The 27,026-nt window shown below is 34.9% G+C and overlaps 1 protein-coding gene across 5 annotated transcripts in view; it reads left to right on the top strand.

The window, feature by feature from the left end:
* Window positions 1–27,026, top strand: part of CSNK1A1 (casein kinase 1 alpha 1) — a 41,273-nt gene that overhangs the window by 1,801 nt on the left and 12,446 nt on the right. For 4 of the 5 annotated variants that reach the window (XM_015819491.1, XM_015819489.1, XM_015819488.2 and 1 more), the window contains exons 3-7: window positions 11,941–12,067; window positions 18,579–18,677; window positions 20,768–20,851; window positions 24,338–24,477; window positions 26,764–26,842. In XM_015819491.1, coding sequence (XP_015674977.1) covers window positions 11,941–12,067; window positions 18,579–18,677; window positions 20,768–20,851; window positions 24,338–24,477; window positions 26,764–26,842 — 529 coding nt within the window. The remainder of the gene's footprint in view (window positions 1–11,940; window positions 12,068–18,578; window positions 18,678–20,767; window positions 20,852–24,337; window positions 24,478–26,763; window positions 26,843–27,026) is intronic. The other variant, XM_015819492.1, reaches the window with a different exon arrangement.

Genomic DNA, 27,026 nt, shown 5'->3' with positions numbered 1-27,026 from the left:
CATACATCACTTAACTAATTATATACTCCTGTTGAAGCAGCTGTTTTCTTTTTTGCTCTTTGAAAATCAATACTTTTCTAGAACCTTATTTTGAGGTATATTTGAATGCTTGATTTTGGAAATGGAAAGAATTTAATATCTAGACAAGGGAAATGCATTAAAGATTCAAGGAATATTTTCATAAAAATACTTTATAGTATCTGAAACTTTTACAACTGTTGATCTATGCCATAGATATCTGAAAAATATTTGGAGTTTAATATTGAATATTGCTAGTATTACATTACAACATGCATATATGCAGATTGTTAAAGAAACTGCAAATTTTCTAAAATCTTTGTGGAAGAGTTTTTATTTCTCTTACATATTTTTGCACTGTGATATGTGTCATTTATACCTAAAGTTGTTTGTGTGTATGTGTTTGTTGGCAAATCTGGATTTTTTTTTAAAAAAAATTGCTACTTATAATTATTCTGAATTAATTTTGTTTGTATAAATAACCTTTGTCATTTTAAATTACAGTATAAAATGTTGATGTCTTTGCCTTGAGAGGAAACTGTATAATTGTGAAATTCATAAACTGCAAAGAAGTATTATGACATAAAACTGTGTCTTTTACAGAATGAATATGGGATTATTTGATGACACATTCATATAAAGCAACTACTCCCTCCTTTAACTCAGCTGTAATTACACTACTTAATTGTGATGATAAATTTGTGTGTATTGTGCAACAGATTCTTATATTCTGTCTTTTGTTATTTTGATAAAATGCTCTGTTCTATGTTAGGAATAATTATAATCATTCTACAGCTGGGTGATTTTGGTTAAAAATCAGTTTGAATTTGCAGTACTAAGTTTGTAAGAAAAATTGCAGAGGGATTTAAATCATTTAGGTGTCTTGAATTTTTTGTGTACATACTTTAAGGAAATTGATATTTAAGTGCTTATATAAATTTTAAAAAGATATATACAAAATATGATTTGATAAATGTATTAACAAAGACTTTGTGCCAGTCTTTGTTAATATGTACATTTTGAATGGAGCAAAACATTACTTTTGAAAAGGGATGAACAAAACAATTTAGTCTCGGAATAAAACGCATTTGTTCACTAAATTTTGGTTCAAATACAAAACAAAACAAAATACTGTTTTTGAATGGAAGAGTGTTTTGCCTTTCAGCTTGGAGTGTTTTTATACTTTGAATTTTCCTTTCTAGGCTGGTAGAGCTGGAAGGACCTGTTGTGCCCCTATTGCTATTGACTTAGGCTGGGTAGGGTGATCTGGAGGTGACGTTTTGGGACAAAGCAAGAGGGATTTTAAGGAACTTATTTCCTCAACTATCAAGAAAGTGAACCACTGGTATTTTGGGTTTCTTTTGATAAAGATTCCCGTAAGGAAGTTGGAGTTCATCTACCTTTGTTACGTGTATAACTTTCTTTAGAAAAACAGGTGAAATATAAATGTAAAAAGTATCAGTATTATACAGGTTTCATTGGCCCACTGATTTGCTTGGTTGTTTGAATATAGGCTCAAAAACATAGTTTTTGTTTATGTGAACATTTTGAAAGGCCAAAATGGAAGTTCTGATTGGCTTGCTGATCTGTTATCTTAATTGCATTCAGTAGTGTCTTGTGCCAGTTTGTGGTGACTTCAGATATATTTAAAATTCAGAATACTGTGCTAATTAGCTTGCTAGGCAGATTGACATGTGTACTCTGTTTTATACTTTTGTATAGTATTGATTTAGTAAGCAGTGCATTTGCTGTAAAGGGATGTTCAAATTTGTGGATTTTGCTTTTTGCTATTATTCTGTTCCCTTTAGCCCTTTTAGTGTAAAAACAATTCTGTTGTTCAGCAAGTATGTGAAAATGACTTTATGATTATTTATGTAGTTTATTGCTTCTGATGTGAAATGCAATTTACTTTTAAGATGCAAATACTGGCAATCAGGCACAGCAGTTTTCTTGTATGTGTCTTTTTCAGGATGCATCTTTTTTTCTGACCAACAGTTCCCTCCCTGCCTTTAATGGTCTACTACTACTAGGTAGAAATTGCCATTTTTTTCTTGTTTGTTTTTATCATCATGCCAGGTGCTAGGAAGTAAAAAGAGGTAATCCGTAGGTAAACCTTTAAATATTGGGTCCTAGAAGAATGTTGCTGACTTTGGGGGCATGAGTAGATTTAGGCATACACAACTGAGATTAAGAAGTTTATTTTGAAACAAACCCAATCTGAGTTATTGGAGTGGCCTTCATTTTCTGCATGAATTCCCTCCTGTCTTGGTGGAGATAATTGATTTGAAAAGGGATATGTGGGAGATTAGTCTATGATGATAGTGGTTGTTTTTAGCATTTGTCCTGCTTGGCTGCTGGGTCTGCTTGGTTGCTTTGTGTTTGTTCCCACAGCAAAGCCATCGGTGCATGAGTTGATGAAGGGCTTGCTTTTCAGCCAGCTTGTCACAGAGCTGATGCTCTTTGGGGACTAGGAGAAAGTGATTGGCCAAGGTCATCCACTAGTTTTTGTGCCTTAGGGAAAACTGGAGTTTGGATCTCCACACCTAATCCAGATCTTAACCACTGTAGTATACTGGCTCTCAGAGTAAAGTCTGTGGTACTTTTATTTTTAAAAAGAGAAGCTGATAATTTCTTTTACAATCCTTTAAGCATCTTGCAAAAAGGAAAAAAAAGGATGTATTGTACTTGAATTCCTGGAAGATAGTATAGGAGGCAGATGAAACAAATACTTTCATAATGGGAGTTTTCTAAAAACTGTTAAATACTTTCTGTTTTTGTCAATCTGGCTTGTTGGTAGCACTCAACATGAACTACTACTTTATCTGGTTTTTTTAATTCTGAGGTGAAAAGAAGGGTGCTGGGGACTTTTTATTTCTATTTATGTGGCTGAAGCAGTCAAAATATGGGATGAAGTATGGTACTTAAACTAGTCTTTGTTTAGTTTTGTCAGATCAATTGATCTGTAAGGATCAAATATTGTCTAGTATGTCTAGTCTTGCTAAATGAAGGTGAGATTTTGTCTTAATGTTTATATCATGGTAATTGGAGAGTATCCAGTTGCTTAGAGAAATACATAGCATTGAATTACCCAAGACTAAATTTGAATATTGTATAATTTTGTCTATGTTCTTTCAATAAATGTTGTTTGTTACATTTACTGAGTCAATTTAAACTTTTCTGTCGGTATATAAAAACATTTTTGTCAGTTTTATATTTTATTTTAATATAAAATTGTGATTTATAAAACTTGGTTTGTGGTGTAGCATGCTGTTAGGACTCAGCCACTGTAGCTTATTTAATAAAGTTGATCTAAAGCAGGAGTGTCAAACTTGCAACATCACGTGATGTGTCACGACATATCATGACTTTTTCCCATTGCCGGCAATGGGATGGGTGCGGTTTCGGCATGACGCATCCAGCCAGCGGGCCGGCAGTTTGACACCCCTAGTCTAAAGAAATCTTTTTTTTAAAGGTGTGAATCAAGTTTGATAGAGAAAGAAAAACCTATTATGATTTGGTTTAATGTTTAAATTGACTGCATTGTTTCAGTTATTTAGCATACATAGTTAGCATCTGATGAGTTTTCAGTTCTTTGATTAACATTTTAGTTTATACTGACAAACAATGTTTGCTGTTCTTCCAAAGACTAATATGGTAATATGAAATTAGAAGGAGGAAAACAAAAGCATACTATTAGTACACTTGTAAACTCAAGATTGTAATTTATATTATGAATTTGTGCTTTTTTCTTTGTGTACCCTATATAACGTTTTCTTGAGATTCTAAGCTTATAGATGTTGACAGCTTAAAAAATAATTATAATACTTAGTTAATCTAATTACTGGATGAATATGCATAAATCATTATACAGTTATTAAATTCTTAAAATATTTTTAGTTTCTAATTGTTTGATTATATATTGTTTACATTTTTGTAAGATGATTTGGAGGGCTTTATTCAGCTGTAATTAGAATACATATAGGTAAGCATTTATTTTTGGTTGTTAATGTTATTGAAGAGAGTATACTGAAGACAGACTAGCAAAAATTTGCTTCTTCAGTGATGTTAATAATTTTGCATTGTCAGTTACCTGCTTATAGAGAAATGAAACAGCAGAATCTGTTCTATAACAAACGTTATGCATCATAATTTGGAAATTGCAAACTTGTTTATAAGCAATACAAAGTATATTATCTAAACCTGTATTACAGTGAAAACCTGAAAATACTGTTTCCAGTCCTAAATTGTACCACACTTGATTCCTTCCATATATGAATTGTGAATAAAAGAGTTCACTTGACTGCAGTTATTGAAACTGTGGCAATATAGTGTCCAGATAAAACTGCATTGTCATTGCTTTTTAAGCACCAATCAGAACATTTGTCATTAAATGAAAACTGAGCATTTTTGGTTACCACAGGATGCCAGAGGTAGCACATAGGAAATATAAATTAGAATGAATGGGATATAGGCTGGAACATCCTGGAATGGCTAGCTGGAACTCTGAATAGTACCTCTCTCCATGATGCAACATTTTTTTTGCAGATCTTAATGTTTTGGTCCCTATTTAGTACAAAATAAGTTTGTGCATTTTGTATGTCAAAAAGTATAATTAAGAAAACACATAACACCATATATATGAAACCTTTTCTGAAACTGTCCTTTTTCTTGAAATATTCTTCTGGACATTGTTTATGTCGTAATTCAGAGACTAGCATTTTGGCAAGAGGAAATACTTGTGCTGTAGGCTAAAATAGAGAAGTAACCCCCCAGCCCAAAGATGACATTGGCATTTTCATGTTGTTGCCAAAAAGACTAAGTTGACAGGTCTACATTAGGAGTTGATTGACCAAGATAATTGAGAATGCAAACTTAAATAAGGATTAGAAAACTACAATTTTAGCTAATAAGAAAAATATCAAAATTAAATCTAAAAACAAGATTGTATATATTTGAGAAAGTGAGCTTTCAAAGCACTTTGACTGATTTTTTATAAGAACATGGTAACTTCTGCAAAAAGTAAGAAAGATCCATTCAGTACCTAGTGACTAATAATTTTATAGCAAAATGGCATGCATTTATACCTAAATAAAAATGAAATGTGATATATATGCTGAAGGGTGTAATGTCTAACTTTGTTTTGGTTGCCATTATATACTGTAGTGTAGTAGAATTGTTCATTTGTTAATATAGATTAATGAATTTTATTATTATTGTCTGATAAAGTTGATTAAATATTTGGAATGTAAAAGTTTTAAATTGAAAAATGTTGACATAAAATTACCATAAGTGACAATCCTTTCCATAACTAGGAATAAGCAAATTTGATTGAATATTGGAAGGCTTCCAGAATTGTCTTTTTGCCTTTGTATTACTATTATAGGGGGTTGTTAACTGTATATAAAAAATGAGGCCTAGAAAGGCTTTTGCAATATCTAGAGCAGTTGGTATGGTACTGTTTCTATGGAACAAAATCGGCCATATTACTAAACAGGTCCATTACCTCCAAATCTTGGTACTTCTGGAATAGCAATAATGAATCTGTGGTTCTGCAAATGATGGAGTGGTTGAAACTAACTGGCCAATCAGTACTTGGTCTGGTAACAGACATCACAGGTGTCTTTAAAATCTTTTGAATAGAAGATGTAATGTTCTGAATAGTTCCCATCCCCCACCATATCCTGTAGACTCACTTTCGTGATATAATTGCAATATATCTCCCTGAGGGGAAAAGGAACATAAAAATTGTAAAACCTTCAGTCACAGAAAAAGGAGAGGAATCCATCTGTAGGGCATGGGAAATATCCATCTGAACCCCCGGGGGGGTTGGGGACTCCTACTGTAGATGATCAGATTTCTTGTGACCTGTCTGCACCTATCCTGGATAGGTTGCCTCCTGTGTGAAATGTCTCCTTTATTGAAACATTGCTTTATTGCCAGCAATTCTATTGAAAATATAATTCCATTCAACCAGAAGTTTCAAGTAAAAGGTGCAAGATAAATCTTCACACTTCACCAAAGCTTTTGAATAGACCACTTGCATTGGCAACCCTTTTTCAGAATTTGAGTTAGCAGCTATGTAGTCACTGCAAAATTATCTGTAAATGTTGGCAAAGCACAGAAAATACTGCAGATCTTTTAATTTTTCTAGGTGCCCACATGTATAGATTGAACTTTTGTAGACCATATCTGTCCACTTGCATAGTCTAAGATTAAATGAAGTTTGTTGAAATTTAGTATAAAATTTGTTTTTGCATAGATGCTATGATACATGCCTGACATACTTAGAATGCAGAGAATTCTCTGAAAAAACAGTGTCAGCCATACAAACAACAAAATCCTTGTCCAACATCTCTGAAATTTCATTTATGAATCTGGAGAAGACAGAAGAACAGTTTAATAAATCCTAGGGCATTACTGTTTATTTGCTTTATCAATATCTATGAAACAGGAAATTGTCCCAATTAGCTGGATTTCCAAGCCAATTGAAATATCTAACTAATGATCTCTGTCTGTCTGTCTGTCTATCTATCTATCCATCTATCTATCTATCCATCTATCATCTATCATTTAGTAAAATTAAATGCTGCCCATTTTGCCTAGTGAGCTAGCTGCCTATCTGCCTGTATATCATGTAAATTTGTCAATCAAATTTACATAGGTATCCATCCTAATAAAGATTCTTGGTGACTTACAAATAATTAAAAACAGTAAAACAATACATCAGTTGAAACCATACAAATCCAAATAATAAAATTCATAGATAACTTAATCACATCTATACCTAACAGTCAGTATAGCCACTCAACTGGCCCTAATTCATGTTTTCTACTTTCCTAAGACTCAAATATCTTTTATGCAATAACCCAACTTTTTTGTCCCCCTTCTTTGAGTCAAATCTACACTTCTTCATAGAACAGCATTTACTTTTATTCATTTTCTGGCATTTTTCAATGATAATTCAGAACAATTCCGCCAACCAGCAGTAAATCCTGTTACCATCATAAGATAAAATTCAACCAATCAAAGTAACAGTGTATTGTGTCCACATTTTTAACAATCTCCTGCTTTAATCCAGCCTACCTCTTCTACTTTTCACAGCTGAAAGGTAGAACACTTCTCATAGTTTGTGTGATTAAATAATTCAGAATGTAATCTCTTTATCTCTAAAACCCCTTTATCTAATTAATCCACTTTTGTAGATGAGGCATGTGTAATAATGAATAGTTGGGGACAGAGGATGATATAGTAAATGAAGTTGGAAAAGATCATTATTTATGTCACATTTTTAGGATGCACTTGGAAAAATTGGACCCTAGAAAATCTGACAGTAAGAGAACTATAACAACTATACCATTGCTTAGGAATTCTGAATTACATGGTTTGTTTATTTAAAAAAACGTACATCACTGCCCATTTCATGTGCCAAATCCCAGGATGGCTCACACCAACAATAAAAGATTCTAAAACCTCTAAAGTACAAAAACTCCTTATTTCCCAAAAAGGAAACATTTTTCCATATATCAACATTCACTTTCGCTGGGCTCCAGCCACATTTTATCCCATTGCTTGCAGGCTCTTAAATACTAGTAGACGGCTAGGTGATGAGAGCCTGCCAGACTTCACAGGGCATGATCAGAATATTCTGTTTTGTTTTCCACTTTACATCCCATTCACTAAACCAGCAAAACACTTGTATTTCTGTAAACAAGAATTTTCCTGAAATACATTGTATTCTACCATTTAGTTAAGTAAGTACTAGTGTTGAAAAAGTCTAATTCTGTGTCTTTTGATCAAAAGGTTATAGAATATTTCTATTCAGATATATTCTGTTATTCTGTGCTTCATTTTTATAGTGTTGGTGCATATTTAGCTAGTGCAGAGGGAAATTGTGCTGGTCTTCAGTCTGGGAATGTCTCATATTACTGTAAATCTTGGGAAATTCTAAGCCTGTTGAGCTAAATATTTAGTCATTTATTTTATATCATGTTTTCTCCATTTTTTCTTCATAATAGTAATATTATATATAGATTGGTATAAAAGATTGATTGGCCTGAAATCATTCTGACTCTCCCGAGTATCTGTGGCTAGGATAAAGTTGAACCCTATATGTCCCCAGTGTTTTTATATCTTAACCGTATTTTTAAAAAACAATCCAGAGCAAACAGCAGAAGCAGTAATTAACCAAAAATTACAGCCTTCATGCACAGTTTTTATGTTATTGTGATCAGTTTTTCTATATAGATGGTCCTTGAGTGACAACTACTTATTCAACAACAGTTCAAAGATATGATGGCACTGAACAAAGGGACTGGTCCTCAAAGTTCCACCTGTTACAGCACCTCCGTGATCAAAATTTGGCAGGCAGTTCACACTATCGTAAATCTGTTTTTATACTTAAAGGCCTGTTTTAGGCAGTTTTCAGCAGTTCCTGAAAGTCTTCAGCACTTCATCCGCTTAAAGAAGGAGAATACTGTTTGCCATTTTTAATAATTCTCCAGAACACCTGAACGCAGGATAAGAAGCAATGAATGGAAACTCATCAAGGAGAAATCCAACCTAGAAATAAGGAAACATTTCCTGAAAGCTAGAACAATTAATCAGTGGAACGACTTGCTTTCAGAAGTTATGGGTGCTTCCTCATTGAAGGTTTTTAAGAAGGCGTTGGACAGCCATTTGTCTGAAATGGTATAGGGTTTCCTGCTTGAGCAGCAGGTTGGAGTAAAAGACCTCCAAAGTCCCTTCCAACTCTGTTACTCTATTCTAATAGGCAGCCAGGAGCCCTAGGATATTTCAAGTGGACCACAGGTGAAATACATGTAACGGGAGCAATGCTGAGGTGGCCACATAAAAGGAAAGTCAGGTGTATAAGTGGCAATCTTTTTCACTGATAATATGACCTGGACAGATGGACCACAGGAGAAAAACAAGGTCAGAAGGAGACCATGGGTTGAGAACCACTTCATTAAAACAACCAATGTTGAACCATTTGCTAAGCATTCCATAGTGAGCTGGTTTTATACTGTTCAAAAGCCAGCCTTCAATCCCATGTTTGCACAAAGATTATATATTCATTTTACTATGTTTCTTCTCTAAATCCACAGATGTACAAACTATCTCAATCTATATATTTCTCTGTGAACTGTTGAAGAGCAAATACAAGCCTGATAGGAAGCCTTACTACATTTCACAAGTTGTGTTCATCACTGCTCCTTATACCTTTCAATTAGAATACTGCCCAAATATTTTCCCAGGCACACTAAATAAGCTAATTTCGTTCAATATTTTCTACTTTTGTCACTGTTACTACTTTTCCTTTTTGTATGGGAACAATATCTCTTTCTTTTATCAGACATAGATGCACACATGTTGAATAAACTGCACAGGTATTGTATTCTAAAAGCAAATCACATTCGTGCTTTAACGTTTTTCTAGTTGTACTAATTTCATTGCACCTTTAACATTTTCAGCATTTTCATAGCATTAATTAATTTTGCATCCATTCTTTCATTTCTGTTCAGTATATTCAGTGTATATAGATTTTTGTAATTTGTTTCTTTACAGTAAATTGCAATTGCCTAATATTGTTTATTCATGGTTTATTTGAAAACATTTGGGAGAGGCAAAATCATAAAGTAGCATTTTAAAATACCAGGTTCATTCTAAATGAGAAAACGTATTATTTTAATTTATTATATTTCCCCAAATTTGCATTTTTCCCTATTAGAGGCAATTTCCATTGGAAGAAATTTTCCACATTTTTTTTTAAAAAAATCACATTTTTCTTCTATTATATTCCATTTAGGTTAGCAGTAGCATGTCAATTTTTTTAGAATCCATTTTTGTTTCTGTGAGATGATGTATGAGTATAATAGTAGCAGGAATAATTGGTAAAGTATGGAAGAGGTATAATGAATTACGTTGGTTTTAGCCATGTCCCCTTTTCTTTATTTCATGCCTCTGATTGATTTTACTTATTAATATTTCTCTTTTCTGTATAAAACTTTTTATCCTAAAGAGACAAGTTAAGATGAATATGTATATACATACCGCTATATTCATCACAATGAATAGTTTTTCTCTCCAGGACAATCTGTCTCCAACTTGGTTCTTCAGATCTTACAGTCGTGTACACATTGCCACTGACTCTAAATCCATCTACTTTGCTGTGGGCATCCTCTTTTCTTTTTCATCTTTCCCAGCACTGTAGACTTCAGTAAAGCTAGGTCTTTGTATAACATGTCCAACATAACAATGATTTGAGCCTGATCATTTATAGCTAATTTTTTTTCATATTCAAAACAATTTTGAATTGTGCCCTGATGATGTTGCATGGTTTGGGTAATGAAATGTCTGCAAGGTAACAACCAAGTTCAGAGAGCATCAAGGATCTCTCAAAGAATTTTTGATGATCAAAGAATACAGTTCAATTACTGTACTGATTTTGTGCTATCTTTATAGTATATATTTAATGATGGACTTGAGCTAGGAAACCTTGTTTTACTTCCTGCTAATCCATTTAAGGGCTTGGGGTTGTTATTTTTTACATCCTAATTTAAAATAATTCTATTTCGCTCTAAAAATATTTCACTTTTTATTATTGACCAACTGCTTAGTAGCTATGGTGCAGATTCTACCACTATTACTATTTGCCATTTTTCAGAATTTATTTTAAATTGGTAGGGTAGTGGGACCTTTGTTATCCTGCAATAGTGAACAGTTGTAGTTGCAAACTCCCACTATATATAGCACCATGTATTGTCCATCCCTTTTGTAGCGGAGTGGAGCAGTATGGACCTTACTCTTGAAGGTGTATTGTTGCTCAACTTGAAAATACAAACATAAAGTGGAAAAGGATTTTGGAGACATATAATCAGATTTTATATTCAGTATGTGATTTGCAGCATAGGATGCAACTAAAGGATTTCCAGCGAACGACTTTGTTGGACTACCTAATAAGCCAGCAAAGGATTACCCATCAGCTCCTATTTGTTTTGTTGTTGAATATTTCTTGACACTTGGGATAATATTCAATATGCTATGGATTTCCACTGAAGCTTCCACTCTGGGTTCTGTATCTGCTTTGTACAATAATACAGAGCAGCTCTTCTTCATGTTCTGTGTAACATCATGTCAGATATTTTAAGACTTTTTCCCCTCTAATCTTAACCATTTGTTTCTACAAGTTTGAATGTGTAGTAATTTCTCTTACTGTAAGTAGTTTCACATCATGACTTAGTTGCAGCAAACGTTAGTGTTACACAATTCTGTGATAATATTCCAAGTTTGGTAATTGTTGAAAGAGCCCCAAAACAACTGAAGAACTTGGAATAGACATCTAAAGGAATTGTAGTCAGCTTCCTGACTACAAAATACCTTTTTTATTTTGACGTTGCCTTTAAAGTAAAAATTTAAAATTAGATTATCTGTAAGCTAATTGAATTATCCAGATGATTGAGACTATATTATTGATGCAAGATGCAATATCATCATGCTACTGTGTGTATATATTTGTAGCATATATATATATATATATATATATATATATATATATATATATATATATATATATATATATATATATATATATATATATATATATACACATACATACATACATACATATATACACACACACATACATACATACACATACATACATACATACATACAATTCTTGGCTTTTTTTACTGCTTATAGGGATAAAAACCAAAAAAGAAATAAGGAAAATTGTATTAATAATTAGATGCTAGATAGTGTGGATACTTAATACAGGTCTGTTGCACTATATGCCATTGGGAACCATATTCTATGCTATAAGAAAACTACACTGTATTTTATTATTTGAAGTCACCTTTAACAAATTAATACTACTCAGTTGTATTTAGGTTAACACTAATGATGATTTTTGTCTCTTTGCAGGTGGTATGGTCAAGAAAAAGATTACAATGTTCTAGTAATGGATCTTCTTGGACCTAGTCTTGAAGATCTCTTCAACTTCTGTTCTCGAAGGTTCACAATGAAAACAGTACTTATGTTAGCAGACCAGGTATGTAAATTGTGTAAATACTCTGCTTGGGTGAGGAGTACCAGAAGTTCCCTAAAATGCAGTTTGCTTTGTGTTTTCAAATACACATAAAGTTTACTGACTTTATAATATCAGCACTCCAGTGAGAATTTGAGCCAGATAGAATGAAAAAACAATAATGTGAATGGGAGATCACCTGCTGAATAACACAAGATTTGTAGCCCAAATCATGCAATATAGAGTATATTATTTCATACTTAGCATTATTAATTGTCTTTATCCTAAATCTTAAATTCAAAAGAAGAGTAGTTGCAATAGTTCTATGCTGTATCTCTTGTGTTTATAAAAGTTTTAAAGAGTTTTGAAAAGATAAAATTATATAATGAAATGAAAGAATATAAATGAAAGAAAAGAGAAAACTGCAAAAAGAAAGAATGAAAAGAAATAGAAGTAGCTTCTAATTTTCTTTACAGCAAATATAAGTACAATTACAAAATTACGTCTTACTCAGTGGTTACAAAAAAAAGCTCTGGTTTTTTCTATTGTCTATTTTTTCTAATGTCAAAGCCATAAATCGTAAGTTCATTTTTTTCCTGTTCTGTGCAAATAAATATAAGTGGTTTACAGTCACCAATAAATGTAGATAAACAGGGGACAAGAGATAGCCTTGTCTTGTTCCTTTTTGTATCTCACTTGGCTGGTTAGGAGTCCATTAACTATATATATATTGTACACATGCTGTGCCAAAATGCTTTTGTGTGTCTAACTGCCAAATAAAAGATGGTAAATTGAAGCAATGTTAAAGGAGAAACATTAACTACAATTTTCATCCAGTCCTTCAATGAAGCATGTTTGTATAAAGATTCAAATCTGAAGTATGGGAGTATAATGGAAAAATTTTAAAGATACTGTTTCTTGCAATTGCAGAAGAATACCTGTTAAACAGCAGTTTATTTCTGCCGTTATTATTTCATTTTTTCTGAATGAAATACTCCAATCAGAGATATACTTCGCTTTTTAAAAAAAACCTCATTTTCTATGGGAAAACAAGATTACTACTCTGCAACCAGGATGAGAGTTGGAAGAATAGTTGCATATTGGGAATAGGAGGGTGCATGCAGGCCAAAGACACCCCTATTCTAAAAATTCTCCAATGGGTCTATGGAAGTATATTGATCATTTAACATGACACAATTAATAACAGAAATTTAAGTTCTTTTAATATAGAGCAATACATAGACTAGACATGAATAACATAACTTGTTTTTCTATGGTCAATAATATGAATACATGGACATAATAAAGGCTCAAAATGATAAAAGGATTTTATGGAGAGAAACAGTATGTTTTAGTTCTATAGAATAAACAGGATAAATCTTAACATTATATATTTGTTTTGTATTCTGCTTTTCACCTCAAGCAGATATCCAAGAATGCTGACAAGAATCATAAACAAATTTTGCAATCCAGAAAGTTAAAACACATGTGAAAATTAATAAATTAGCAGTTAAAAGCCTAGCAAAATGTTTCATTAAAATGTTCTTTTAAACGTAAGCCATGAAGCAATATAGAAGGCTCTCTTTCATGAGTCAAATAGTTAGATATTTAACAGCTTCTTCAGAAGAGCCTATTCAGCAGATTTCATTGGAAAGACAGGATAATCATCAGCCCTTTCAGGACTTTAAAGATTAATGTCAAGAATGTGAATAATAGACATCTCTGGAGAGAACTGTGGAATTTTTCTCTTTCTTTGGATTGCACCAGATCTAAATATAATCCAACTGTAGTTTATTAAGAACAGCACAAACTACTACCAATTCACCAAATTTACTTCAGGAAAACTATTGGACTAAATTGAGATTGATGTAATCCAGAGGAACAACAGAGTTCAGAGTTGCCCAACTATTCCATTTTCTTAGTGTAGAGTTTGTACATATCTGATTGATATTAATAGCTTAAACTGCATTTAGTAAGCAAACAGCAATCAATAAACATCTTTCAATCCCAACATCATGTGATCCCCGTACTTTGCAGCATTGTATCAATTATAACTTCTAGCCAGTTTTCAAAATAGTCATAGTGAAAAAAAAAATCAGTGGTCATGATAGGAAGTAACAAAAGCATGGATAACAACAACAAAAAAAATCAAGAGGGGTCAAAGTTAGCCTAGCAATTGTAATTGTGAAAAAGCACTTTTGTCATGGTCTGTGAGAATAATCTTTGAGAGACAGGAGAAAAAGGCACAGTCTTGAGAAGTGTCATGCAAAAGATGTCTCAGCCCATAGAAGGAAAGAGGGCAGGCGAAGACTCTTAGAAGGGACCCTCCCTAGTAAGTAAAAGTAAAAGGGTAGAAGTGCTTTCCAAATTGTAAGATTCTGATACTATAACCTTACAGAAAAAGGTAATGTTGGTACTCTTGGTTTGTGTTTCTTGTCTGAACTACCTTGAAAGGCTGACACCTTTAATTCTGTATCCAGTGACACCTAAAGATCAAGGAGAATTCTTAGATTATAGACTTCAAGTGGGAGTGCAGTTCCATCCTAAATAGACTAAATTTTAATCACTGAGTCAAGTTTCCTGTTTATCAATGTTATCTCTATCTTGTATTGATTTAATTTCAGCTTGTTCTCATCTATCACATTATTGGAATCAGATATGCTTCAAGGGTACAGAATGCTTCCTGGAATTGAATGGTTAAGAAGCAATAATTGGACTCCATGCATTCAATTTCCAATTTAAATAATCCAGAATCTGTTGCCAAAGACTGTCCAGGAAGTGCATGTTTTAGGCAAGAATAAGTCCCTCTTGAAGTTTGGCATTAGGATATGCCCTGATTGATTTGCTAAACCACGAGAGGCAAGATTTAGGTATACTTGGTTTAAATCGTGATATTTACAAACCACAAAGAATCCATAATAACAAAACATTGGGACAGTTGAGGACCATGAAATGGATGGAGTTACATTGCTTATGCTCATGAGGCAGAATTTTGAGGGGAGTTTGTAAACTTGGCTTTTCCATTTCAAAGTGGTAGGAAACTGCACTATTCATTTGCTGCAGTCATCATCAGAGACGGCAAAAAGACTTGTTTATTCTTGCTACACACCATGCCAGTCTCCTGCCCACCAGTCCTATCCCATGAATCCCTCTCTGTCAGCTAATATATCCCTCTTCTGTCTCAATAATATATGCCAAATCAGTGCTTTGAACAAAATTCAGTTCTGGATAATAAATGCGTAAGCAACAACAGATATGACACTGAAGAGCTGGATGTTTTCTTTAGAGGAGTTGTCTTCATTGTCACCTTGATCTCTTTGGGTAGATGGTAATCTGAAAAGAAGCTCCGAATCCAATACATGTAATAAAATTTACGTTCTTCCTGTACCTTTTCCTACTAAGTATTACTTTGAGTGTGCACACATCCAGGCCATTTCCCAGTCTTAATTTTTCCTGTACCTGCCTAATGGAACTCATGATACTAGGCTCTGATAGAACTAGTAGTTACCTACATTAACATATCTGCCCCATCCCTGTTCCAACATAACTTTCACATTGAGCTAAGCAGCAATAATCTTCCTCTACAACAGGGCTTTTCAACCGGTGGTACGCGTACCACTGGTGGTACGCGACCACCTGGCTGGTGGTACGCGGCGTCGCCTTCCTCCACCCCGCTCCGCTCCTTCCCACCTCATTTGTTTGTGGAAAATATGCTGCTTGGCAGCCTGCATGAACTCTACTGAATGTGCCCTGCAGGAGGTGTGTGAAGAGCACAGAGCAAGGCCCCGGCCTCCCCAGGGACTCATTGTGCAGCAACCGGATTGACTTCTCGTGCACGCAGGTCAGCGGGATCCATATCGCCCTTCTCCCTCTTCTTACTTCACAACAATCGCTAGTCTGATAGGAGACAGAGCTGTCTACTCCCTCAGCAGGAAGGGTTTGAGACCGCAGGAAGGGGTTTGAGACCGCTCGCGTCGCGCCCCTGAGTGCGAACATCACAACCGCCCCTCTTTCCCCTTCTCTCCCTCTCTGTTGCGGCCTCACTCTCTTCCATCTTCTTTTCCTCTCCCCCCCCGCGAGCTTGCGATACCCTTCAGGGCCCTCACGTTGTCTCCCGGAGGACTCAGCTGTTCGGCGGCCAGAAGTCTGAGCCGCTCAGCTGTTGGTCGGGACACCCACGGAGCCGACACCCACGGTGCCAGGTAGAACGGCGCCGGCCGCTGGTCTCCTTTGCCGCCCCGCACGTCCTCGACCCCTTCCCCCGCCCGTTCATGTCGAGCCCGCTTGGCTAGGCTAGGCAAAGAAAAGCCACGGAGCCGCGAGCTAAGATTGCAGGCAGGCCGGGGAAGGGAGTGAAGAAGAGGGGGATTTGGAGAGAGGAAACGCCAAGCTTATCCTCGCCTCTCCCAAGGACCTCCTGCGCCACCTCACAGGAACACCTGGTTTCAGATTTACGCCGCAAAAGTTTTTCTCACGCAGAGGAGAGAGGAAAAACAATTGCGGAACACTCGGGAATCCCTTGCAAGGCACCATGTACCTTGGCGCTTATTTCCTAACGCCTTCCCCCCGTGTTTTCTTCACCACCCCGAATTCGCCTCTTTTCCACTCTCCTTACGCAGCCATCTATCGTCTTAATACAGCCCTAAGTCTGTCTCGTTTTCAACTCCCCCTAAAATTCTTCATTCAGGCAGGCTTCCAGAGTTCAGCCGGCAGCATGCAGGTAACCCCTCCCCCCGTCCTGCCGCCTCCCATGGCACCATGCTGCTCCAAGTCCCACGCCTCAAGCCTTCGTGGCACAGAACCGCTGGAGTCCCCAATGGCCGCTGACGCGCTCTCCGCCGCCAGCGACCATGCAAGCCCTGGCAATTGCTCCAGCCGAAGAAGCGGGTGGCTGGGAGGCTGCCGCGGCGCCAATCTTCTGCGCCCATCAGCTGGCGACCCCCGAATGTGCACTTGTCAGCTGGGAGGTCTGGCGACGGAGCCAGCCGGCGTGGAGGGCGATGGGGAGGTGGTCTGCCCGCGAATGTTGGGCCCACGGGGCTCGACACAGAGTCGACGGTCCGACATAACTTCCCTCCTCGGATGAGAAAGATGGAATCTCTCCCCCCAAGCGACAACAGGAGGTTGCAGACAACTAAGTCAGCCGGTGCAGGAAGCCCTGGAATGGCCAGTCCAGGGTGCCTGGTTGCAGTGCTGGATGTCTTTTGCTCCTCCTAGAAGCCGGTGGCAAGAAAAAGAAGTCGTTCAAACTTCAAGCTAGCTACTGGACACCTATTCACACTTTTTTTTCCTTTTTTTTTACTTGTCTGCCAACCCACCCCATCTGTAAAAGAAAGTCTTCCACCCAAGCATAGCATTTAAGGATTTTAAGGATCTTTGAGAGGAAGAGAGGGAGAGAGAAATAGAGAGACGGAGAGAAAGAGGGAAAGAGAAATAGAGAGAGGGAGAGAGAGAGAGAAAGAGAGGGAGAGAGAAAGAGAGTGACAGGGAGAAAGAGAAAGAGGGAGAGAGAAAGAGGAGAGAGAAAGAGGGAGAGGGAGAAAAAGAGGGAGAGACAAAGAAAGGGAGAGAGAAAGAGAGGGAGAGAGAAAGGGAGGGAGAGAGAAAGAGAGAGGGAGAGAAAGGGAGAGGGAGGGAGAGAAAGGGAGAGAGAAAGAAAGAGGGAGAGAGAAATAGGGGGAAAGAGGGAGAGAGAAAGAGAGAGGGAGAGATTAAATTAGTAACATGGTTAAGTGAATCTGGTTTCCCCCATTAACGTTGCTTATCAGAAGGTTGCAAAAGGCGATCACATGACCCTGGAACAATGTGGCCATCATAAATATGAATCAGTTGCCAAGCATCGAAATGTAAATCACATGACTCTGGGGATGTTGCAACGGTCATAAGTGTGAAAAATGGTCATAAGTCACTTTTTTCAGTGCCGTCGTAACTTTGAACAGTCACTAAGCAAACTGTTGTAAGTCAAGGACTACCTGTACTTTATCACTTTTTTCCAATTTTTGGGGGTCATCAAGTTTTTGACACCTCGCTAGGTGACTGGTGGTACTCGAATGTTGCCATATTCTAAAAGTGGTACAATCGGTGAAAAGGTTGAAAAGTCCTGCTCTACAACAAGGTTCCTTTGTAGTATCAGGCTCAGACATCTGATACAATTCTAGACAGATGGTTTTTGCAAGATGCCCAGAGTGAAAATAACTGATTTTGTGGGAAGACTGTTTTCCACAGACAGGCATTAGGCTAGCATATAGACACTCAGCCAGATGTTGAGGTGCACTGATCCTTTAATTTACTTAGGCAATATGGTAATCTCCACTTTTAGGGGTGTTGATGATAGTTCCATAAGATAGTGTTCCTTTTCTCATTATCTAATAATGAAAAGCATTTATTTACAAAACATTGAGTAGGTTTATTAACTGGTTTAGATTATTTTCAGGTAATAAGATTGATGCAAATATTTTTGAATTATAGGACAGATTATTATTAAAATCATACCTGAAATGCTTTTAAATTTGACCAATTTTCTTTTTGTTTACAGATGATCAGTAGAATTGAATATGTGCACACAAAGAATTTTATACACAGAGATATTAAACCAGATAACTTTCTAATGGGTATCGGACGTCACTGTAATAAGGTTAGTCTTAACACTTTTTTTGCATGAAAAAAGTTAAAATAAAATACAGTTTATTGAAAAGTTGTGCTGCTTGAGTTAGCTATAGTATTTATCAAAAGACAAGATTTTCAGTCATACTCCTGCAGGAAAATCATATGATCTCTGCCTTTGTGCAGACCTTAGTTAAGCAAATCAGTATGTTATATAACCTATCTTTCTTTGCATACTCAAGTTCCTTCTATTAAATAACCTATTAGTCAAAACCAATGAATTATAGTAGCACAGCTTGCCATAAACTGATTTTTATTGTTTGCTGTATTTATTAGCATGGTGGATTCTTGACTTCCAGTTACCTAGATTTTTAATTGGGTAGAATCAACTTCTAAAGAAATATTGGTTTGTAACACTGTAGCTTTGTTTATTCAACTGTGTCCTGTGCATTCACAAGCCTGTGGAAGTTCAGAATGCAGTTTATGGGTAGGTATAGGTTAACATTTGCTTCTTGAATTTTAATATTTTATTGGATTTTAAGTGTGGGTAGAAGGGGGTTGATAGAAATTGAGCTGGAAATGCATGTTTTCTTTTGAAACTTTTGATTGGAAATATTCTTGGCTAGCTTGCGAGAGTAATCTTTGCTATACTGTACATTGAGCTCGAGCAGACAGGCAGCATTGGCAATGCATTTAAGCATGCTGTTAAATAGAAATTCTTAAGTTTGGGGAAATGTATGTGAAACGAATCTATATTGGCAGCAACATTCCCATACAGATTGGTTCTTCATAAGCCATCAGTGTTTACCTTTTTGATATTTTTAGCTATAAAATGTTACCTTTGTTTGCCTGTATGAATGCCAACTTGGAGCCATTACTTTAGAGCAAAATCAAACCAACAACCACCTGTTGAATTCTGCTTTAAAGGCGTTCAGTGAAGCATTAAACAACTCTGGGGAGTTGGGGTGAGAAGAAATTGCAAAAGTCAAATTTAAAAGACACTGTCAGTCCTATTTCTATTGAACTTTATCTCTAAATTTCATATTCTTGTTTCTTTAATGCAGTCCTTTAATTTTCTGACAAGAACTGGAAGTATAACTAGAAAAAAATAAATAAACCAGTCTTGATTTGATATTTCTTCTCTTTTTGGGCCATTTCTCCATATTCTTTGACAGTTATAGTGAGCTGGCATTGCAACACTTTATTTTTTTTTTCTTGTGATGTGGAAATGTGGACTGAAAAATGTTGTGCTTTGTTAAGTGACTTTATTAGAGTCACATTAGATGATGTAAAAAAAAGGACCACATTTTTCAGTCCTAGTAGCCATTTAAATAGAGTGACAAGCATTAAATTTTAGACATTTGTTTGATATTACAAGTAATCCTATAGATAAGATTATAACCCCCTTTGTTTAATCCACACAGAATTTAAAGCTTTAAAAGTGTGAAATCAGCAGCTCCGTTAAATATTGATATGGTTTAAAATTTTCTTCCTTTAGCAAAAATTCAGATGAATTTTGTATCACATATCCATTGTTTTAAGACATGGTATTTACAGTTGGTGAGGCTGTTTTGTTAATCATGTTCCAGTAAATTATGTTCATAATAAACTAAAATATAGACAATAAAATTGGAATGCTTTTATTTCTAAACATTTATTTTAAAATGTTATGTCTTAGGAATTGTCTTACTCCTAATATAAGATCTTCTTTGAGCCTCTCCTACAAAAAGCCCTGCATGCTTATGAAAGTGAACTTAAGGTGACTAAATGCCTTCTACCTCTTCCTTACTGAAGATTTATTTCCCACATGTTGTTTGGGGGAAGGGCAGTACATATGTAAATGCCAAAATTCCTTTTTATTAAGCCAAATATTGCCATTGCTATCCCTGTTCAAGGCAGTGTCATTTTAAAGTGGCATGCTCAAATTTATCTTGCCACATCTAAATTTTTTTCTGTGTACACACGATCTCCTTTGGAAAACTGTAGTGCTTGGTGGAAGAAGGATGGCATTTGGCTACCCTATTCTTTCTCTAACGCCTCGGTGTTGCCTGTCTGCGCCAGCCATTGTTGCAATGTAAGCAATACTGTTTGATGCACTGCCACCCTCTATTGTTTGTTCAGTGTTTAGAATCTCCAGTGGGGAAGAGGAAAAGAAGCATGACTGTTAGTACTTCTCAGGACCCATCTTTCTCAGGATTAAACCAGGTCTGAACTGTCTCTATTCCAACCTCAATCCCAACTCATATGCATTTTTATTTTATTTCGGAAAACATGTAGATTTGCAAAAAGCACCTTATGTTGGCATTATTCAGACATACTTGGCAAACATGTAACATTACTAAGCGCCTGTCTAAGATAAACGGTTCTTCTTTTATCCATGTTAATATGATTTAAGGATAACTGTCCGAACTTTGTATTAATCCTAGAAGAGTAGCTCTGTGTTCTGAAATGTGACGAGGAGGATATAGAATGTATTGTGAAGAATTAGAAATGCCTATGTGTGCATGGTCTGGTAGTAGGTCTTGATGAGATTTGTTTCCCTCTTCATTAAAATGATTAATATGTTTGGGGGGAAATGCATTTTGGATGGAGAGAATCAAGACCTACTATACTTTTTCCAAAGAACATGCTTTGTTTCCAGCAGTAAATTTTAATAGAACTTTTTAGTATAGATCAAGTAACTAAGGTAATTGTATCTCATTAAAAATTTACCATATTTTAGTTAATGAATTCTTAGCGCCTTAAACGGCTGTCTATTTATTAAATATGAATTTTATTATAATACTTTGGGCCCGTGAATTTAGAAATGTGGCAATTGGAATAGTTTTCATTATATGCAGCATTCTTTTATGCTATATTGTGGCTCAAATTACGGTATCTGTCTAATTTATAACATTGGAACTTGTTCAAACTTCAATATAGCCCCAGGGTGGGTTTTAGGATTTCATAATATAGATTTCTGCAGAGGAGGAGAATGCTAGGAGACTGATCTCAATTGTCACAGGAGTTGGCTACTTACAGAAGAACAAGAGATTAAACAAGTCAGCTGTTTAAACTGGGTTGCTTAATCATGGTTTATTTTCATGCACGATCATTAATTTGTATTTAATAAAATGGTTTTGTGAAAAATTGAAACTGAAGTAAAAAAAACTTAAAAAAATAAAGTTGGCTGAAGTCCTTTATTGTATGGATATGAGGCAGGGGAGAAGAAGGGTAAATATGGAGACTCAATGAGTTATTCAGAACCATTTGGCTCGATCAGGTCATGCCAGAAATGTTTTAGTATCACATAATAATTGAGCCAGTCTGAAAACTGTGTCCTATGCTAATTAACAGGGAAGTGATACTTTTTGTTCTAAAATTGATTTACCTAAATATAAAATGGATATATTTTGTGCAAGGAAGAACAATATCCTTTTTGTGTTAAAATGTGCTGTCTTGGACAATAGAAAAGTACAAATAACCTTTATCCCAGTGGAAGCAGCAGAAGTATCTTGCCAGTTTCAGATTGGAATCATTGAGTTTCCCTTTCCGGTCCATCATTCCAGTTCTGACTGGATTTCCTTAATTACTCTGAAACTAAATCAGCAAGAGTCATGCAGGCATTCATGAGGGGAGAGTAAATTAGGAAGATTTGAATTCAGTAGCTTGGGGAAGTGTGGTTTATTGGGTGAATAGTATTATATCTAATCTAAAAAGTAATGTGCTCACTTCTCAACCAAAGCAATTTAAGAGGGAGTGTTAGTATGGTGCTAGGTAACTTTGCTTCCTAGCATTTTTCCCAGTAATGAAGCATGGCTTTAGTGTTTTGAGATTGTAAGAATATAGTAGCATAGAAGAGCTACATGGCAGAGTTCTTTCCTTGCCGTAATCTACCCTTAGCCATTAAATAAAATACCTAACACAATTGAAATCTGATAAATTCATCTTTTAAAAACTTGATGCCATAGCATTCCAAGATGGCTTTTATATAATGTTTTAAAATACTGTTAGTGAAGGTGTATTGCAGATGATCTGAAACATTTCAAAACTCCTAAAAAATAGCCATTCTTGTTCATCTGGAATAATTATTTTGCCCAGTGTTTTATAAGAGTACCTATATCTTCCATTTGTCCAAATCAGAGATAAAAAGAAAATAAATTTCTGAAAATTATAAAATTAATGTCAACTACTTTTACAATACTTAAAAAAACATAATCTCTTTCCTGCCTTGTGCTAGTAAAGGAAATATTAATTAACCTACTAATATTTCAACTTTATACGGTTTACTTATTTGAATCAACTAGGTATTCTGTGTTTTGTATTGTTTTCAGGTCATCATTCATAGATGATTAAGTATCATCCATCTACATTCACCTATAACATAAACGCAAGTGTTCAGTTAACTTTAAATCAGGAGTCAACGGTATTACGCCTGCAACACACTAGGATAGCACTCACTGATCTTTTAAGATTGAGCAAAATCTCATGGGATATCCAAATCAGTTTTCGTGCTTGAGATCTCAGTAAATGTTAATCATTCTTTAACTTTCAAAATGTATTTTTAAAAATTAGTTCTGTTAGAAAATGTTAGTGTGTGATGATGCCTGTTGACCCTGCTTTAAATACTGTCTGTCTTCCTCTCTCATTGAGTCTAAACAACATGGCAAATTGTAAAGGCCCAACAACTATTTCTTTATTTACTTGCTTGCTTATTAAATAAGCTTATAATAAAATGTTCCTTAAAGGCACTAGTAACCCGAACATTTGTTAAATGATTGTTTTCAATTGTTTTCTAAAATTTAGTCAATTTATGCTTTTATTTTAGAAAACTTTTCTCTCTCTTTTTTTTTTTTAAAAAAAATCTCTTTTTCTGTATTGCCTGTAAGATTTGGCAAAAAAATGTACAGGAATTACTAGACGTTTTAGCACACTTCCTAAAATGGACTAGACTAAACCCTTAAAAATTGTTTTATTCCCTTATGCTAGTCTTAGTTTTGTACAAAACAAAACTGATAGTTTTTTTATTTAGACAACTTACTTCTTATACTTTTAATCTGCCACATATAACAACTCCCAGATTATTTGTAACTGAACATTTTAGTTAAATTTGATGGTACTTTAATTAGTAAAATATAAAATAAATTATCTTGTGTCAATTTGATCTTGAATTCAACTATTTAGATATTCTTTGATGAATATGAAAGAAAGCTTCAGCATCGTGGAAAAAAATTATAGCAGTAAGTGGCAGAAAAGCAAAATTACTTGAAAAATTAAAACAGTTTCATAAAATTGCCCCTTTTCCCTTTTTTGTCACATATATAATATGAAAATATTAAATTTATGTGGCCTAGCTTTATTCAATTATTTGTTTTACAATACTTTAATTTTCTCCAGTCCCTACAATCTCTTTAGAGGCATGTCAACATATAGAACATCCATAAGAAAGTAATACAATTAACAGTTTTTGCAGTAAAACTCACTTTGAATAATTTTATTTGTTTTTTCCTAAGTAGATGAGAAAGGTTAGGTCCATTTTATATTTTATTTTTCAAGTGATAATTAAGAGTTGTGATTTTGTTTCCTTTGCCCTTAAATATAATTTAATTTAATTTTGTTGATCTCAATTATCTATTAGGCATATACTTAAAAGTTCCGATGCTATTTCCAAATGCCATCTGGAAATTTGAATCTATTTTATCTATTTTAAAGTTATTCCTTATTGACTTTGGGTTGGCCAAAAAGTACCGGGACAACAGAACAAGGCAACACATACCATATAGAGAAGACAAAAATCTCACTGGTACAGCTAGATATGCAAGCATTAATGCACATCTTGGCATTGAACAGAGGTAAGTGTCCAAGCAATTACTGTAAGCTCTAGAAATTTCTGAATTGTTTCTAACTGTAGAGATAAAGATGCTGAGATTATAATTTAGTAATATACACATTTCCTACTTGTGCCATAATATTTGGGATCTTGAATAGTTATGACTAAAAATTAATTTAAATGTTCTTACAGTAGAGCAAATATTTGCATTGTGTAGCTTATAGACACCAAAATATCTATGACAAATACATTTTTTTCTATCCATCTTATACCTATGTGTTGCCTTAACAAGTATAGTCATTTGATATAACTGACTAATAGCAGAGGGAATATCTGACATAAAACCATCCTTAGATGGTTCCTACAAAACTCTAGTGTTAAATAAAAGTGGAAACACTTTGCATCAGAAATAGCAAATGTTTTCAAGTTAAAATTATTTCTTAAAGACCTTAAAAGATTTCTTTGTTCTTATCCTCTTAAGAGATTGTTGTTTTTAAAATAATAATTTATTTTTGGTGCATATGGCATTAGTTTATATCTAATAAGATTTTAAGCCCTGAAATATAGTACTTCAGGTGAAGTTAACTTTTTTCTTAACAGACCAAGCATTTTCATACACATTTCATAATATGTGAATCATAATTTATCAGTAATACCCTTTCCTTCATTTTGGTGATAGTTTGTAATTTTTTAATTGTGTTCAACTTCTTTTAACATAGTACTATTCAACTGGTATATTGGACTTAACATGTTTTCTGATGCTTTTGTTGGCATTATACCAGTGGTATCAGTCATCAAACATAAAAGTTATATTATTTCTGGAATCAATATTTTTATCATAAAGTTTCAAAGTTCACAGTTAAATTTAACTTTTGAATGTTTTCAGTTATATTTTGTGTAGAATAAGAATCAGAATAGTTCATAATTGTTTTGCTGTTAGTGCTTTGCTTTTATGTGTACACAGTTTTTGTGCTTCCATGATCTTACTATTGTATTACAAGGGCAATTCGGAAATAAAGCTCCGTTTGGTTATCAGTGACAGACACTGGCAGATGCAGAACTTTCATTATACACATCAGAAAACTACAACATTACATTACTTTTTGACATAATCGCCATTCAAATTGAGGCACTTGTCATAGCGTCTTACAAGGTTTGAAATTCCTTAATAGTAGTCACTCAGCACCAAATCTGGGCTACGAGGGGGGGTGAGCAAAAACATCCCAACAGAACTGCTTCAGAAGTTCTTGGGTATGTCTAGCGGTGTGCCGGCGAGCATTATCGTGAACCAACACCATATCAGAAGTCAGCATGCCCCAACGCTTGTTATGGATGGCACGTCTGAATTTTTGTAATGTTTCACAGTAGACTTCTGAATTGATGGTCGAACCACGCTCCATGAACTTCACTACCAATACTCCTTTGGCATCTTCACATTTGGCGGGGTTTTCTTTGGCACCACTTCCGATGTGGCGTTGGTTCACGATATTGCTTGCTCATACACCGCTAGATGCACCCTAGAACTTTTGAAGCAGTTCCGTTGGGATGTTTTTGATCACCCCTCATGTAGCCCTGATTTGGCACTGAGCGACTACTACTAAGGAATTTCAAACCTTGTAAGACGTTATGACAAGTGCCACAATTTGAATGGTGACTATGTCGAAAAGTAATGTAATGTTGCAGTTTTCTAATGTGTATAATAAAAGTTCTGTATATGTGAGTGTCTGTCATTGATAACCAAATGGAGGTTTATTTCCGAATTGCTCTCGTATTATCAAGATAGATATGGGGCTGAATGGAGCGCGTGTAGCTTGCTTTTTATGCACAGTTCTTGACCAAAGTAGAAAATGATTGGCAAATAAGGGAAAAGAATTTCAGCAGTCATTAAAATCAAAATTAATATTTGCTTTTGCATATAAATATGTATCTTACAAAAATTGTTTGATTATTATTTTATTCTCTCAATACTTCATCCTAAAATAAAATAAAATTAGGAATTTAACATTTGATAAGGAGAAAAATAGCAAAATAAAAACTTGGATATGTCAGGAAAACTTGTATGCGGTTTTCTGTAATAGTTAATCAGTTTGCTAAAATTTGAAAGGTATTGCTATATCATCTCTAAGGAAAACAAGAAATAACAAATGCATAATTATAGTTTTCCAAATAAGTTTGGTAAATCTTATTTATTACTGTTGTATATCAGTATATTGCACATTTTACTGACAGTTCATGTTCATAATCTCTTGAGGCCTGAGAAATGACGCTATTCAATTTATGAATAAGCACATAAAACTTTTTTCCTCAGTCGTCGTGATGATATGGAGTCATTAGGATATGTATTGATGTACTTTAACAGAACCAGCCTGCCGTGGCAAGGATTAAAGGTATGTTAAAAACTTCATACAGAGTTGTATGTACTAAAATATTGGATGGACAAGCACAATATTGTATATTTGTAATTCAGATACTATGAAATAGATAGAATCTCTGGCATGATATGCCACGTGAAACTATACATAAGTATAAGCAGAATATGATCTAGGCTGCTGCTTTCCCCCCCCCCCCCCC

This window comes from Protobothrops mucrosquamatus, unplaced genomic scaffold (assembly GCF_001527695.2).
Source record: "Protobothrops mucrosquamatus isolate PMUCROS unplaced genomic scaffold, P.Mucros_1.0 scaffold935, whole genome shotgun sequence".
In the NCBI taxonomy this organism is placed as follows: Eukaryota; Metazoa; Chordata; class Lepidosauria; order Squamata; family Viperidae; genus Protobothrops; species Protobothrops mucrosquamatus.
This window is presented reverse-complemented; position numbering and strand designations above follow the sequence as displayed.